A 16,034-nucleotide genomic window follows, 5' to 3' on the forward strand; every position below is an offset into this window, starting at 1 on the left:
TATATAGTGTAAATTAAAAGATAAATCAGCATATATACATAGACTTGTAGCTAGGTAGAAAATATGGATAATTATTGATTGGATAAGTAATTAATCAGCTGCACTAATACTCGTTAAATTAAAGATCATAAGAGTTAATAATATTTTAAGGTCTACGAAGAAGAGAAATACAAGCATGCACAATTCCGAAAGAGCTAGTGATAGTGTAGTAGTCCTTAGTTATCAACATAAACGCTCTTTAGCCATAAATAGATGCATATTTAAGTTATGGGATCAGAGTTCCCTGAGCTTTTGAAAGGTTGATGGACTTGGAAATTTTTCCCTCTTCCATTATTCGAAAGAGAAGACATACAGCTGAATTAGTAGGGTGAAACACCAACATTGGCCGGAGCATAAAACCCATCTTTCATGAGAACCTCCTCACCTTCCTGGACAAAACGAAAGAGACAAACCCACACAGTCAGAAATCAAAGTCAGGGATATGCATTATTTTGTCTGCAACATTTTGCAAGAAGAAGGTGCATGATTAAGTACCTGCTGGCACACATTTGTCTTCTTCACACTCTGATCAGGCATGAGACCAAAGTGGATGTGTGGGAAGTGGGCCCACTGACATACAAAGCACGTCACACATCTTAAAAAGTCCAAAATGAACTAGAAAACCATAGCATTTATTTGATTGTAGAAATAGCGGATGGGAATACTACATGCACTTCAGAAAAAAAAAAAAGTGACCTCGGTTCCATCCCACCGATGCTATTTTGGGGAGGGTCATAAAAGTTTAGGCTTGATTTCTATTTTGCAAAATAGTTTTTTAGTTTTTAGAACAAAAAAAATTAAAAAAAAAACTGGTTTGTTAAGACCTGTTTTGTAAAAAATGTTTTGAAAACTATAACTGTTTTTTGTTTTTAAAATCAAATTTAGAGAACATGTCTGAGTTATTTTTGTTTTCTGTTTTGGTTTTTAACTTTCAAAAAGAAAAAAATATATAAAACAACTGTTTCCATAACTATTTTACAAAATAGTTTTAAGAACAAAAAAACCAGAACACAATCAAACAGACCCTAAACCTACCAGATACTCGATATTAGCCTTATAACCGGCTCAAAGAGTTGAAGTTTGTGAAAATAACGAGAGAGCCTACTACCCCTCAAAAAGGTAATTAAAGTTAGTATAAAAAAATGAATTCTCGTCAAAGAACTTTAACTGTAACTAAGCTCCGACTCGGAATTAATCGTATTGCGACTCAAAAGTTGAAACTTGTGTGAATATTTGAGACCAACTCATCTCAAAGAGATAATTATGTTCAGTATAAAAAAAAATTACATGATTCTTTATGAAATGTGACATATTTTTTATAGAGAGAAATGTATTTTTTTTTTTTTCAGAAAATGTCAACAGATCCATGAATAGCGGTATAATTAACAACCTCAAACTTTGCAGGCAAATTTTAGAGAGAAAATCTATATCACTAAAAGTAATATTGAAACCCTAATATGATTATGTAGGAACCCGCTAGCGCTAGGGCTATTTACTTATTCATATTTACATAATATTCTTTTAATTAAGTATAGGAAGATAGGATCATACATTCTTGGCAGCAGCACTGAAGGCTTCCCTGTGAGTTATATCGGGATTCACAGACTTGATGCGTTGGATCTCGTCCCTGCAGATATATATATATATACATTGACCATTCAGATTTCCTTCAATTTTGAAAACAACAACGATGCATACATTTTATTTATGAATATGAAGTTCTTATATAAATGTGAAATAACGAGAGAGTGAGAGTGAGAATGCTTTTAAATGAATACTCACTTGATGAAGCGGTTGTACGCAGAGGGGACTCTCTGTCTCTTCTCAGGAGCTGGACATGGCCAAACACAGTCATGTCAAAATCAATTCCATTGCCTTTCAGTTACATACAATTTTTATTTGATCTTGCTATTCATGTTGCCTATCTTTCCTGGCATAAGGCATTATTGACTCTGTCCACATATCTATTGCTTCAGATTCTGATGATACTGAGTGCTACAAGTTTAAGCAACTATAATTCCGGGGGATAATAAGCTGCGCTATATATATGCCTCTCTCTCTACCACCTATTTTCCCAATGCCACCTTATAAACGCCAAAGTAACCTACGTCTTTCTTAACCTTTGTCGGTGCTAGCTTATAACTAGATATTAACCAAAATGAAATAAGTGAATTTATGAAAGTGAAACATAGCCTCATGAAAACTGGTTGTGCCCTAGAATCAGGAAACAGGTTTTACTTGTTGTTCTTTTACAAATAGTCCTCCTTACCCGTGGCAAATCCAGGATTTTTTATGATAGGAGAAGAAATTAAAATTATAAATAATAATAATAGAAGATACTAACTATTATAAATACTTTTGAGGAAGGGATTAACTATTAATATTAATAGCCTATTATTATTAAAAAATATTATTTTATAATATAAAAAAATAAAAAATTAAACATGTTAGCTAGCCCCTCCCTTGCTCGGCCCCTGCTCCTTACCATTGATGATCTTTTTTAGGCTTAATTAGGGTCAAGATACTCTATATAGTCCTGTCATTACTTATTAGGATCGTTGAATTTTTTTAGGGCATGAACACTTTAGTTAAAAACATGGAAGGGTTTATGTAGTTTCGGGACAGTGCATTAAAAGACCCTTTTCCTTCTACCAACGGAACTGGAACAAGAGTATCTGAAACAAGACTGTGAATAGCGACTAAAAAAGCAACGGCATGATTTTGTTCTTTGAACCATTATTTTGACCGAGGGATACCATGAGTTACTTCAGTTCTGTATATATATATATATATATATATATATATATATATTTATCAAATAAAAGAGTAGATTTTAAATCTCACGTCTATTTATGATCGGTGGCCGTGGAAGCTCATCAACTGCAGACCTAGCTGGCATAGAGAAGTCATTTGATGCATTTGGTCGGTTGATAAGAAAATTTGGAGACGAGTTTGGCATCTCCTCCTACAGAAAAAGAACCATCGACCAAGCAAGAAATTAGTTAGTTAGGATCAACATATCAGCTCTTTATCTCTTCACTACTTAGCAGTAATTAATTGTTTAATATAAAGGGGTAATTATATAATTTCTCTATCTATGTATGCATTCACTAATTTATCAAACAGATAAGAGTAAAGAAGAGAAAAAACAAATTATGGGCATGAGTTACCAGAAGGTTATGAGGTGGGGAGAAGAAAGAGTGACCCAAATGAAATTGATTGGGCGATGGCAGAAGCAACGCACGCATGTTCACTGGCAAGAGGTTACTGCAATGGCCGCATCGGACAGTGACAGTCTTGAACAAGCTTGTGCAGGGAACACTTACCTGAAATTAGGGAATTGAGGAGGAAAAAAATCAATGGAGAAAATGATAATTTAGTTAGTAATTAGAAACTAAAAACATTGAGTAAGAAAGAAAGAAATGTTTAGAAGAGGAGTAGCGTCTAGTTCTAGTAGCGTTAAGGTAAGAGGTGAAGAAAAACCCTAGTGGTGCAAAGTGGGAATGGAGGGAAATGTTGCATACAGCGAGGACGGTGTCACAAATAGTGCAGTGAACATAACAAAGCTGCTCGGAAGGAGGGAGGTGGTCCAGTGATAATGTAGTGGAAGAGGATGATGACATTTTCGGTAGCCCCTTTTTTTCTTATTAAAATTCGGTTGATGATTGGTCTCTTGATTGATTGATTGATTGATTGATAGATGGACAGGTTAACAACCACCTTGGATATGCTTTTTTTGATTATGAGTTGTGAAAGAAAGGTGCAGAGAGACAGAGAAAGAGTGAGAGGGAAAGAGGCTGAGATATATTGGTCTGGTAGATATACAAAGTGATAGGGAAAGCCACAGAAACCCTCTTCTTTCTCTGTTTATAACCCCTTGTTTATAGAGTCATTGACATGTATGCTACTATGCACAATGCATGCATGTATCATGTATATATTCATATTCATCATCATATATGTATTTGTGGCAGAGGGACTTGTACATGTGCATGTACATGAACATGACCAAGTTATATAACAAAGAAACATATATATGTGGTTGGCATTTCAATGAGTATGTGTGCAGAGCGAGCGAGAGAGAGAGAGAGAAGCGGCAGATGTGGGGGAGAGGAGCCAGAAAGGGACTTGAGCATGGAGTGATATAGCTTTCACACACTCTCCTGTTGTTTTCAACAGTTAAAGAGGGTTTTGTCTTGTGGTGGAGGGGGCAGGGGGGGGGGGGTCTCAAAACACCTTTTTTTTAAATATATTTTCCTAAATTTCCAAACAAAGGAAGAATGAAACCCAACTATACCAGGTAATGAACCCTAATACTTTTTCAACTATCCCCACTTTCTTCCTTCTCCGCCTCCTTAGGGCTCCTCATCACTCTCAAGCCTGATTGAAGCTACAGCCAGTGAAACTAGAGAAACTCCATAATAGCATATTGCCATAGAATACAATTTAATATTATAATAACATTTTATGAAAAAGAGGCATATGAACAAGTTTACTTTTGGTGATTTGACAACTCCCTCTCGCTGGCATTACACAGACTGATACGCATTTAAGTCAGTAAAAAACATCTCAGCAAGCAGACTTTCTCCTCTTGCTGCTTACCAAGCTTTTTGACCATTTTAATAGTATATCATCTTCGTGCGTGCGAGTTCAAGTCGTAATGTTTTTTTTTTTCTCATTCAAGTTATGCATATTTTTTTATATTATGTTTATCTCATTTTATATGACATAAATAACTTTTCTACACACACAAAAAAGGATTGAATTCCATCACTTTTTTTTCTCTTTCTTCTTATATGTAAATCTCACTTATTATTTTATTTTTACAACATAATATAAGTATTTTCCTACAACATGATAAAAGTATTTCCCTATTTTTTTTTATCCATATCTTGTAGAGATTGACATGTGATAGATTTTAGGCGACTTAATGTCCATTAGATTAAAAAATAATTAAAAACAAACTTAAACAGTTAAATAGTTTCAAAATTCACACTAAAAAAAGGTCAAAAAGCCTTTTTACCACCTTTGTCCTTTGCTATATTTCTATTTCTTTTGGCTTATGTTTGCTATTTGAGTTAGAATCTTGTTCATATGCTTTCCTATCCTCCACACCCACCCTCTCAGTGTGGCTTCCAAGTTTGATGGTTGTCAACTCCTTTCTCGATCCATTGATCTGAGGAAGATCTCATCAGAACCGTCGCCATCCATGCCCATGTAAGCCAATGGGATTTTCCCTGATCATCCCAAAAGAAGACAATTGTGTCATCATTCATTTGTAAATGGGATGGGTCAAGATGTCTTTCTTTATGCAATTTTATTAATTGTGTTTCTAATGGGGGAAGTTGTAAAGCTTGTTGGCCCTTTATAATTACACACCATCAAGATGGTCCAATCCAAAATCGATCGGAACCCTAAAAAGGGAACAAAACTCGGGACGGGAGTTGATTTTAGAAGGGAAATAGAAGGAAATGGAGGATTTTAGCAAGCCCTTCTCTTGTTTATGAGTTTAAAAATATGAGGGGAATAAATTGGAGATTTTTACTAAACTCTTTTTTTTTTCTTAAAATTAAAGTTCCTCCATTTTGGGGGTTTGAGGGGGGAAATATTAAAAATTAGTTATATACCCTTAGTATTAAAATGTGAAAATTACATTGTGAATCATTTTTAAATGTGAAATTTTTAGAAAAGTCTCAAATACCGACAGAATTTATCTACGAAAAAATATTTCGTCAAAAATAGTGATGAAAATCATATACGTCAAAAAATTTCTGTCAATACTAAAGACGAAATTAGAGACCGAATCAGATTTTGCCATAATCACTAACATAAATATTTTACGGAAAAAAAATTCAGTCAAAATTAGTGATAGAATCTAAATTCAGTCAAAACTTTCCACGAAAATATTTCCGTCCAAAATTTTGTAAAAACACATTTCCATCGAAAAATTTCGACGTAAAACAATTACGTCAAAATTTTTCCATAAAAACTTTTCACAAAAAATTGCGACATAAATTATTTTGAATAAAAACATTTTTGTGAAAAATTTTGATGGGAATTTTTTTTTTGTCAAAATTCTTTACGAAATCTAAATTTCGTCAAAACATTTTCTCAAAATATTTCACAAAGAAACATATTTATCGAAATTTTTGACGAAAAATATTTCCATCAAAATTCTCAACGAAACACATTTTCATCGAAAAAAATTTTATGGAAGAAAATTTCATCAAAATTCTTTACAGAAAATTTTTCGTTAAACATGTTTACAAAAAAAAAATTTATCAAAAATTTCAACGAAATACATTTCCTTTGAAAATTTTCGACAGAAAATGTTTCCGTCAATTTTTTTGATATCAAAATTTTCAAAGGAACACATTTCTGTAAAAATTGTCGACAAAAAATGTTTTCGTAAAATTTTTTGACAAAACATATTTTCGTAAAAAAATTTAATAAAAAATATTTCCGTAAAAATTTTGAAAAAAAATACTTCATTAATAAATTTTGACGGAAAAATATCCTGTCAAAATTCTTTATAGAATTTAAATTTCGTCGAAAGTTTCGAATGAAACATTTCTCTCAAAATTTTTGACAAAACTATTTTCGTCGAAATTTTGTCAGAACACATTTCCTTCGAAATTTTGAACGGAAAACATTTTGTCAAAATATTTGACGGAATTCTTTTTTCGTTTAAAACATTTGATGGAGGAAATCATTTTCGTTAAAACTTTTGACGAAAACTAAATTTCGATAGAAAATTTATTTTTATAAATAATCTTATCAGAGATAAACTTTTATCGCTTTTTGACGAAAAGTATTTCAACGAAAAAAATAATTTTATGCCGAAATTTTCCTCATTTGCAACGTAGAAATTTCGTTGATAATATGATCTTTTTAGTATGGTGAAAAGTACATAAATAATTTTGTTAAAAATTTTAAATTTAATTTAATTTGTAAATTATAATAATTATATTAATTTTAAAAATTTGGTAAAATGGTAAAATTATATCATTAACTATCTATTTTTCTTCCTTACCATTTTTTAACTCCCAAACAAAGGAAGATGATACCCTTCAATTTTCTTCCCATTCTTCTTCTCCCTCCCCGTTGGATCCTCTTCATTTCCTTTCCTTCCCATCTAAACTCTCAAACTAACGCGATATATAATCATGTAACTATGTAAGTCTACATGTGATGTACCTTTAAATATTACATTCGGTGTGGTATTATTGACCATATTACAATATTCGGTGTTATTTGAGATGACATCTTCAACGGTGTTATGTAGCATAATAGCAGCATAGTAATTGAAAATTACTTAAATAGCTATAGCTACAATATAATTTGTTAGGAACAAGTCAAGCACATAATTCAAATGGCCCCATCCTTAATATTTAAGAAGTGTTTAGATGCCGTGAGTATATTTTCTTCTAGCTCCACTTCTTCTTTTTTCCTTTGTATCTTATTTGGAATATGGGACTGTTAGTACACGTGGTGATAACTGATGTCTGGGGGCAATAGCTAGTCAATTTCAATTTGTACTTGTATGTTTGTTGTCAACATTTAGGCTGTTTCCATAGAGTAAGAAGTCATTCTCGTTGCTTCTTCACGATATGACATTACTAAAGCAGCCAAGGGACAAGGAGAAAAGCAAAACATGGGAGCATTTTTCTATAAAACTGCAATAATAGTAAAGACTGAGGGCTTGTTTGGATAATTTGTAAAACATATTTCATAGAATTAAGTCAATTAACTATAAACACTATCGGTATTGTTTGGATAGAATAGATGTGTTCGTGAGAATGACCGGTTAATATTAATATATAAAATATGAAAAAAATTGTAGTCGTTAAACCGGCATGCCAAAAAGGAAAGCAAAAAACTTACTCTGCTTTATGTCATTGTCCCACATTCCCAAACACAAAATGCATTTTAAATTTGAAAGTCAATTGTCATGAAAGATCGCAAATTGAAAGGATGTTTTGCTGAACGTACAAATGTTTTATTTCCCCTTTTTAATACATATGCAGTAGGGTTCTAGTGTATTCGGTAGTCATTTTTTTATCATTAGTTCAATTAGGAAGAGGTTATATTTACAATTATTATTTTTTTTTACAATCTTTTTCAATTATTTTTATTATCATTCGATTAAAATCAAATTAATGATTATAAAATGATATCAAATGAGAACCGTTGATTTGATTTTAATCGAACAAAGTGATTATAAGAGAAAAAGGGTTGTAAAAACAACTGCCCTCTTTCAAATATATTCTAAACAATTATATATGTGATTTGCTTCAAGTTTAAACTAATTACAATGATATTATATGAATATACATAATATGATTTCTTTCTTGTTTGAATACATCATTGAAATGTTGTAATCCATTAATAATCCATTTCCGTCACTTTTTTTAAGAGCCAGTTGGGTTCGTAGCACAAACGGATCGTTTGGCCTTCTTTTCCTTTTGAGTTCTACTTATGTATTAGGATGCGAAAAATCATGGTGAGTACAATTAATTCTAGGTATTAGAATTCATTTTAACCAAAGTTAGAGATTTTAGCTTTTCCGTTGAAAAGAATTGATTTTTAATTGATTTTAAGTGTCGAACCCACAAAAGTTTAAAATTGTTACCTATAATGACATCCCAAAGATGATTCTATTTTACTACCTGAGCTTCTCAGAAAGTACAAATGGATAAATATGTTCCGAGGATGAGTGAAATATATCAAGGGTTTTATAAAAGTGATTGTGTCATGTTATAGATATTCGTTTTCCATGCCTTCATTTTTTATTTTTTTTTGCTTCAAAAAATGTGGGTCCACAAAATGTTGTGTGTGTAGGTAAAGTGATTGTATCATGTTGCATGATGAATATAAACCCATATATCAATTGGATAATGACTAATGAGGCGATGGTATGAACCAAGGCTCTGTGAAGTTATTGTGCTGGTTTCAATAAATCAGGCTGAGGTGTTAAGAAACAATTCAACTATTACGAATCTTGAGGTTGCCACTCAAAAAGCTAGCTCAAAGGATGGGAGTGCCTAAGGCTTTATAGCCCCACATTAGTTGCCTATACAATCAATGTGAGATTCGTAATATTACATCTCCCCTTTAAGGGCCGACGTCCAGGGCGGCTTTCAATCTATCGACACTAACCCAGTGGTAGCCCTTTCCTTTTTAGCAGCTTATCTAGCAGTATTCAGTACAATATCCTTTCGGAAGTATGACACCTTAATTCAGCTTATATGTATCTCAATGAAAGCACCAATTGCTACGTATCTTAATGTCACCACCCCAAAAGCTGGCTCAAAGGTGTACTACTCATAGAAAAAATACTATTATGATATAATATTAAAATTCATTCTGAAATCTAATAGGCTAACCGGTAGGTTTTTAGACCAGATTTTTTTAAAATGATCTCTGATTTAATTGTTAAGTAGGTTTTATTTAAAAATAAAATTTAGCGAGACATGCTCCATTTACTACTTTGATTAGATCAGGTTTAGCTTAAGATAAACCGTCCTGTAAATTCCTAATATGCCATTTAACGTATTTATACCTCTAACTACAGCCGTGCAATGTCCGAAAGGAGCTATGCTCTTGAAAAGAACATTTTGAATTTTACCTTTTTTATATGAAAGTAAAACTTGAAGCTAGCTATATCTTATCTTTTATTATTTGAGTTATGCCGAAATGATAATAGCATTTAAATTTGAATGCATTTATTTAATTTATCTCTGATTCCTTTGCAACAATTAGATTCTATTTAGTTGATCTCTGCTTGCCTCTGTACTATTAATAATGAGTAATTGGAGAACAAACTGAATTCCAAAGGCAGAAAAAAGGACCCAATTTATGTTCATTTTCGATCTTTTTGTAGGATCTATTGGATTTATGCAGAAACGATTTAGGACCTAGTACATTGGTATGTTTACCGAATCATTCTCGTTTCACAATTATTTCTTGATGCGCAAATCTCGTGTAGAATCTTCCCTTGTATGATTCCTCTTCACGAACTGTTCACCTCAGCGCCGTAGCACGAACAACCTACTTGTAGCTGGACTGTGATAGATCTTTCAGACTATGTCTCAATGGAAAATGGGAAGTGTGTGGGCACTCTCTCACTTTCAAAAAGATGATCTTACCTCAGTCTCTGCAACCACCAAGTGAAGACTAGAGAGACTGATGACTATAAGTGTAAAATATATATATGGATTACAAGAAACCCTAAGCAAAATGAGTTTTAGATTTCTTGGACTATTTTTACACACTAGGCCGAATTGGACTTTAGTGAATAAGCAAAACCTAATACTTTTAAATGGAAATAGAGACATGAAGTGTAGATAGCTAGCTGGCCAAGTGGTGTAAAGTGGGAATTAGCTAGTTGTACCAATTGGAAATATTTTTTATGATTGAGGACCACACAATAATTTGGTGCTCCCTCTTACAACATCAATTTTTTCTTTCTCTTTTTATCCAAGCTATTTTTTCTCCTTTTCAATTTTACTCTCTCATTTATACTAAGGGACCATCTAAAAAATCACATTGACGGAGCATAATAAATTCTCTGGTACCAATTGCACAATTAAGGAGAGCATTATAGTGTCCAAAAAGCTATAGTAAAGCTCTGATATCTAGTCGGGTAGACTAACATGGGGGGCCTTGTGACTAATTAAACCTGAGTAGTGAGTACGGAGTCCAGAACTTTAGAGGCACAACTCTCTTGAAGCACGTAGCTCGATTCTAAGCCAGCGAGCAACTGTACTTGAAAGCTTTTAATTTGTAAATCATATTTGGTTCCTTAATTCTACCTCCTCTGTCGCTTTCTCAACCATTGCAAATAGGTAAAAACTGCGTTTCAGGGTCATGACTCATGGCAATGCCAACGTGCATTACTAGGACAATATTAAGGTGTGAGGGTGAATTTGAAGTTTGAAACCTACTAGTCACTGGAATCTACGTATATTGTCATATGATTATGAACTAAGATTGATGCATATAGCTTCCATATTTCAAATGTATTATTGTGAACGTAACCGTGGAAAATGTACACTCACGAAGAAAAGTTTCTTCCTCCAATAAAACACTAACCCTTGAATTGATATTGTAAGTGTAATGAGACTCACACACTTAATAAAATCTAAAGGTGAATATTTTATTGATATTTGGTGGGGACAGCGTGGCCATGAATGTATATATTTATTAACATGAGAACTAATCATTTAATAATATTCAATATTTTTAAGATATGTTAATAATATAATCGCACATGAACGAATGAGGAAATGTCAGTCTCTGTAAAAAGCCTGCTAGGAGCTGTTTGTTGCTGTTTGTGGGGATATGAGGATCTTTCAAATCTCTGTCTTTCCTTTGGGGGGGTTTCGGGGTTAGGGTTGTGTAGAAACCAATAAAGTTGAAATTCAATGTGCTGTGCTCTCTTATTTTATTTTACATTTTTTTTTTTTTTTTTTGTGGCTTCGGACTATACAACTGGGATATTTTTTAAGTGCTTCGGACTATACAACTGGTGATCTGTGGTGTCTGGCTGCCTGCGTCCTTCCCTGAGACACAAGTACATTACAGTTTAAAGAGAGGACGGTCGCGACAGGACGCATTTTTATAAAAGTAAACACCGAATTTAATCTTTCAAAGATATAGTCCATATTATTTTATAAATTATTTTATAAAATAAATTTAAATTTATTTTTCATATGTGAATTGTAAGTGCACATATTTAAATTTTAATAAAATTTGCATATTTTAAGCACAAAAATGAGTGTATATTTATTTTATCATATATTGTGTATGTAAAACATTTTAAAATTATTAAAAATAGTTTTTCTTTGTAAGAAATAAAGAGAATTTCATTAATTGAAATAAAAAGAATAAACATTCCTTTTTTTTTCAATTATAATTTTTTATTTTTTATTTTCTACTTATAATTTTTATGAAAAAAATAATAATTAAATAAATAGAGAACATGCAAAAATTCAACCTAACTTCTACTTAATAAAGAGAATTTCATTAATTGAAATAAAAAGAATAAACATTCCTTTTTTTTCAATTATAATTTTTTATTTTTTAATTTCTACTTATAATTTTTATGAAAAAAATAATAATTAAATAAATAGAGAACATACAAAAATTCAACCTAACTTCTGAATTAACAGAGCAACAATAAGAGATGTATCAAAAAAAAAAAGAGCAACAATAAGCATGGTTGGACGCAATTTAGCTTTTCGTGCCGAATTAAATCGTATCAATTTTATTTGTTCTATGAATTAGTTTTTATTTCGAATTAATTTAAAGTCGATTTTGGTTATAAACCGTTTTTATGTAAAAAAAATGTTAGTAGTTATAGAAAAAAAAATCACCCGACTAAAATAAAAATTAATTCTTGACCAAATTTACAAAAATATAATTTTTTTTAGGAAAAAAATCAAAAGCCCCCTATGATTCCTTTTAAAATCACTCACTCCCTTATTTTTATTTTTTATCATTTAGACCCCTATAATTTTTTCCATCATGTCCACCTTCGAGCACAGTTAAAAATTAAATCAGACTATCCATTTTGCCCTTGTAAAAAGATAATGTAATGCTTATTTTTTTTTTTATCTAATTTCATAGTAAATTATATATTGTTAATTTATTATAATACTAAGAAAAATCTCAAATATATTATATGTTCAAACCATTAACTCCATCACAATATGTAAAATTTAGCTTAAATTGAACTCTTTTATTTTAACTCAATGAGCTTCCCATTTATTTGAATTTTCTAGATTTTTCTATTTTATATGGTCAATTTGTTTCTCATCTATGCATATTTTCTCATAGCTTTGAGCGTAATGTTGGTGAGTATTGTACATCAATAGACCAATCTATTTCTTAATATATTAATATATTTTTCAACATTTTTTTATTTTTTCTGTTACCTATCTTTTCCCCTTACATTTTTTTCTTTTTAATTTTTGAACCCCAAATATAAATATATTTACATATAAATTGATTACTTAAATAATTTTTAATTTTATTTATTAAATTTGAGATATTAATACATTTATCAAACTCAAGTCAAGTCAATTTTATTATAGATATATAAATTTGTAAGAAGAAAAATAATACTTTTAAGTTAAGTGTTCATTTTTGCTAACAATGTTGTGAATATTATCTTATTGGAAGATCAAAATTAGATACTGACTTGTAGCTTTCATTGTAATTTTTCTCTTCACATTGTTGGGATGAAAAACTTTTTGACATTTTGGTATAAATTCTAGAAAACAATCAGAGTGTTGGGCTTCCTCCTTCATTGCTAAGCCCAGAGACCATTGAGAGGTTTAAGTTAAACCCTAAACCTTCTTCCTCCCCTATATAAGCATTAGTTGTGGGATGGAGTCGAGGTTGGCTTGAGATATATTTTTTAAGGTTTTGTTAGAAAAGCTTGAATTGATCTTGAAAGCACCTCTAGGGCGAAGCTTGAGAGTTAGACATCTTTAGAAAAGTTTGAGTGAATACCACCATTATAAGTGAGGTTTGAGTGTACCACCATTTATTGGTGAAGTTTGATATCTTGTAGCCCCTTATTTTATAGTGAATGTTTGATTCTGGACTATTGTCCCGTGAATTTTTACTTCTTCACACTAGAGAAGATTTTTCCATGTTAAAAATTGTTATGTTCATTTTCTCTTTCTTTCCTTTGTAATTTCCTATTTTTGCTGTGTATAGGCCGACCTGGTGATTCAGGCCAACCTCTGATTGTGAGTGCCGAGCTCCAAGCTTGACGTTTGACTTTCGCAAAGGCTTTATAGCTGAGTTTGAGGGAACCGAGTTTTCAACAATGGTATCAGAGCTTGGGTTCAACGGGTTTTGAAGCAGACGAGATGGAGACCAGTGGCAGTGGAATCTCACATGATGAATATATGTTCAAGTTGACCACAGACAACTTCACTTACTAGAGACCGATGATGGAAGACCATCTTTACTGCAAAGACTTGTATGAGCCCATCTTCCTTAAAGAGAGGCTAAAGGCAAAACTGAGAAAGAATGGGAGATCCTGAGTCGAAAAGCGGTAGGCATAATCAAGAAGTACATTAACAAAAGCCTCTTTGAGCATGTGTAAGATTTTACGAACATGTACGAGTTATGGACGAAGCTGGAGTCCATGATTCAGAAGAAAACTCTTAGGAACAAAGCACACCTAATTCGTCGACTTGTGAAACTCAAATACAAGGACGACATAAGTACAATTGAAAATGAAAATTAACATGAAAATTAATGGCGAAATGCAGGCTTTGCTGCTACTGAGCTCGCTACCAGAAAGCTGGGATAATCTAGTAGTAACACTGAGTAATTCTGCTTCTGATGGAAAATTGAAGGTGGATACCGTGATAGATAGCCTCCTGAATGAGGAATCCAGGAGAAGGAAATGAGGTGTAACTAGCACATCTGAGGCAAACGTGACTGAGAATATAGGAAGGTTCCACGCTCGGGGTCGTAGCAAGAGGCGGGGTCGTGATGGACGAGACAAGTCCAGAGGTCGGTCGAGGTTGAAATACGAATTGAAATGCTTCTACTGTAAAAGGCTCGGTCACAAAAAGACAGACTGCAAGACTGTGTAGAAAGATAAGAAGAACGATACTGCGAAGCTGGATCAGATTATGCCGAAGACGAAAGAAGACAAGAGCACCACTACAGTGGCTGTCAACTCGAATGCCGATATATTCTTCCTTGGTGAGGATAATTTTTTGAATGTTGCATATAATGACTGAACCTAGATTGTTGACTTTAGTGCCTCCTTCCATATTACTCTACTCAAAGATTTTTTCTCCTCATACAGAGGTGGTAATTTTGGAGTCGTGAAGATGGGAAATAAGGTGACCAGCAAGATTACTGGTATCGATGATGTGACCTAGACCACAGAAGTCGGGTGCCGACTTGTGTTGAAAATGTAAGGCATATTCCTGACATGCAACTGAACCTAATCTCGGTAAGCAAGCTTGATGATGTCGGGTTAGTGAACTACTTCAGAAATGGGAGATGAAAATTGGCCAAGGGAAATTTGGTGGCTGTCCAAGGCAAGAAGGAAGGCTCCTTGTAGGTGATGCAAGGAAAGATAAATGGCGGAGAAGCCAACTCTATCCGAGACGAACCTAATATGGAGTTGTGGCTCAAATGCCTCGGCCACATGAGCGAGAAAAGGCTCTAAATTCTGAATAAGAAAGGATTACTGATCGGGTTGAAAGGCCAAGTGCTGAAGAGTTGCACGCACTGCCTAGTTGAAAAGCAGCACTTGGTTTCTTTTGTGAGATCGGATCAACCTAGACGACACACGTATATTCTTGACCTTGTCCATACCGATGTATGCTCTATGTAGGAGAGATCCCTTTGAGGAGCTCAACATTTTGTTTCTTTTATTAATGATCACCCCTGCAAAGTGTGGGTTTATTTATTGAAGTTTAAAGACCAGGTACTCCAATCCTTTAAAGAATTTCATGCTGTGGTAGAAAGGGAGACTGACAAAAAGCTGAAAGTGGTCCAATCTGACAATGATGGTGAGTACTGTGATACATTTGATGCACACTGTAGAGCAGCCGGATCCGACTTGAAAAGACGCCCTCCAAGACTCCGCAGTTGAACAGACCTGCTAAGAGGAAAAACCGGACTACTGAAGATAAGATCCAAAGTATGTTATCCAATGTCGGATTGCAGAAATCTTTTTGGGGTGAAGCCGTCAAAATTACTGTTGACTTGATAAACCTCTCACCATCACAACCATTTGAAGGAGAAATTACAGAAGAAGTTTGGACAGGTTAGAAAGCAGCCTACGATCATTTGAAAGTGTTTGAATGCTGAGCTTTAGTGCATATCCCTAAAGATGAAAGGGCGAAGCTCGATGAAAAGACGAAGGAATGCATTTACCTTGATTCACCGAGATGTGAGATCTGATTTTGACTTTGGGATCCAATAAACAGGAGAATAGTGAGAAGTCAGGA

The 16,034-nt window shown here is 33.2% G+C and overlaps 1 protein-coding gene across 1 annotated transcript; it reads right to left on the reverse strand.

Annotated features, from left to right (window-relative positions):
• Positions 1-311: 311 nt before the first annotated feature.
• LOC133293670 (axial regulator YABBY 1-like) lies at positions 312-3,704 on the reverse strand. The gene is made up of 7 exons (XM_061492269.1): positions 3,564-3,704; positions 3,210-3,365; positions 2,884-3,004; positions 1,822-1,870; positions 1,591-1,666; positions 535-609; positions 312-428 (listed from the first exon to the last, which is right to left on the reverse strand). Exons 1-7 carry the CDS (start codon positions 3,660-3,662, stop codon positions 360-362), a joined length of 645 nt encoding a protein of 214 aa, XP_061348253.1. The 5' UTR covers positions 3,663-3,704; the 3' UTR covers positions 312-359.
• Positions 3,705-16,034: the final 12,330 nt, after the last annotated feature.

This window comes from Gastrolobium bilobum, unplaced genomic scaffold, assembly GCF_033153095.1.
Source record: "Gastrolobium bilobum isolate Gb01-03AN ecotype WA unplaced genomic scaffold, APGP_CSIRO_Gbil_v1 utg762, whole genome shotgun sequence".
Classification (NCBI taxonomy): domain Eukaryota; kingdom Viridiplantae; phylum Streptophyta; class Magnoliopsida; order Fabales; family Fabaceae; genus Gastrolobium; species Gastrolobium bilobum.

Bases quoted from the DNA above. Each gene is read 5' to 3' on its own strand.
- LOC133293670 (XM_061492269.1), bottom strand. From the start codon at position 3,662: ATGTCATCATCCTCTTCCACTACATTATCACTGGACCACCTCCCTCCT. The intron at 3,005-3,209 runs GTAACTCATGCC...CTTTTTCTGTAG, and splicing joins CCCCACCTCATAACCTTCTG to GAGGAGATGCCAAACTCGTC. The intron at 429-534 runs GTACTTAATCAT...CGTTTTGTCCAG, and splicing joins AGACAAATGTGTGCCAGCAG to GAAGGTGAGGAGGTTCTCAT.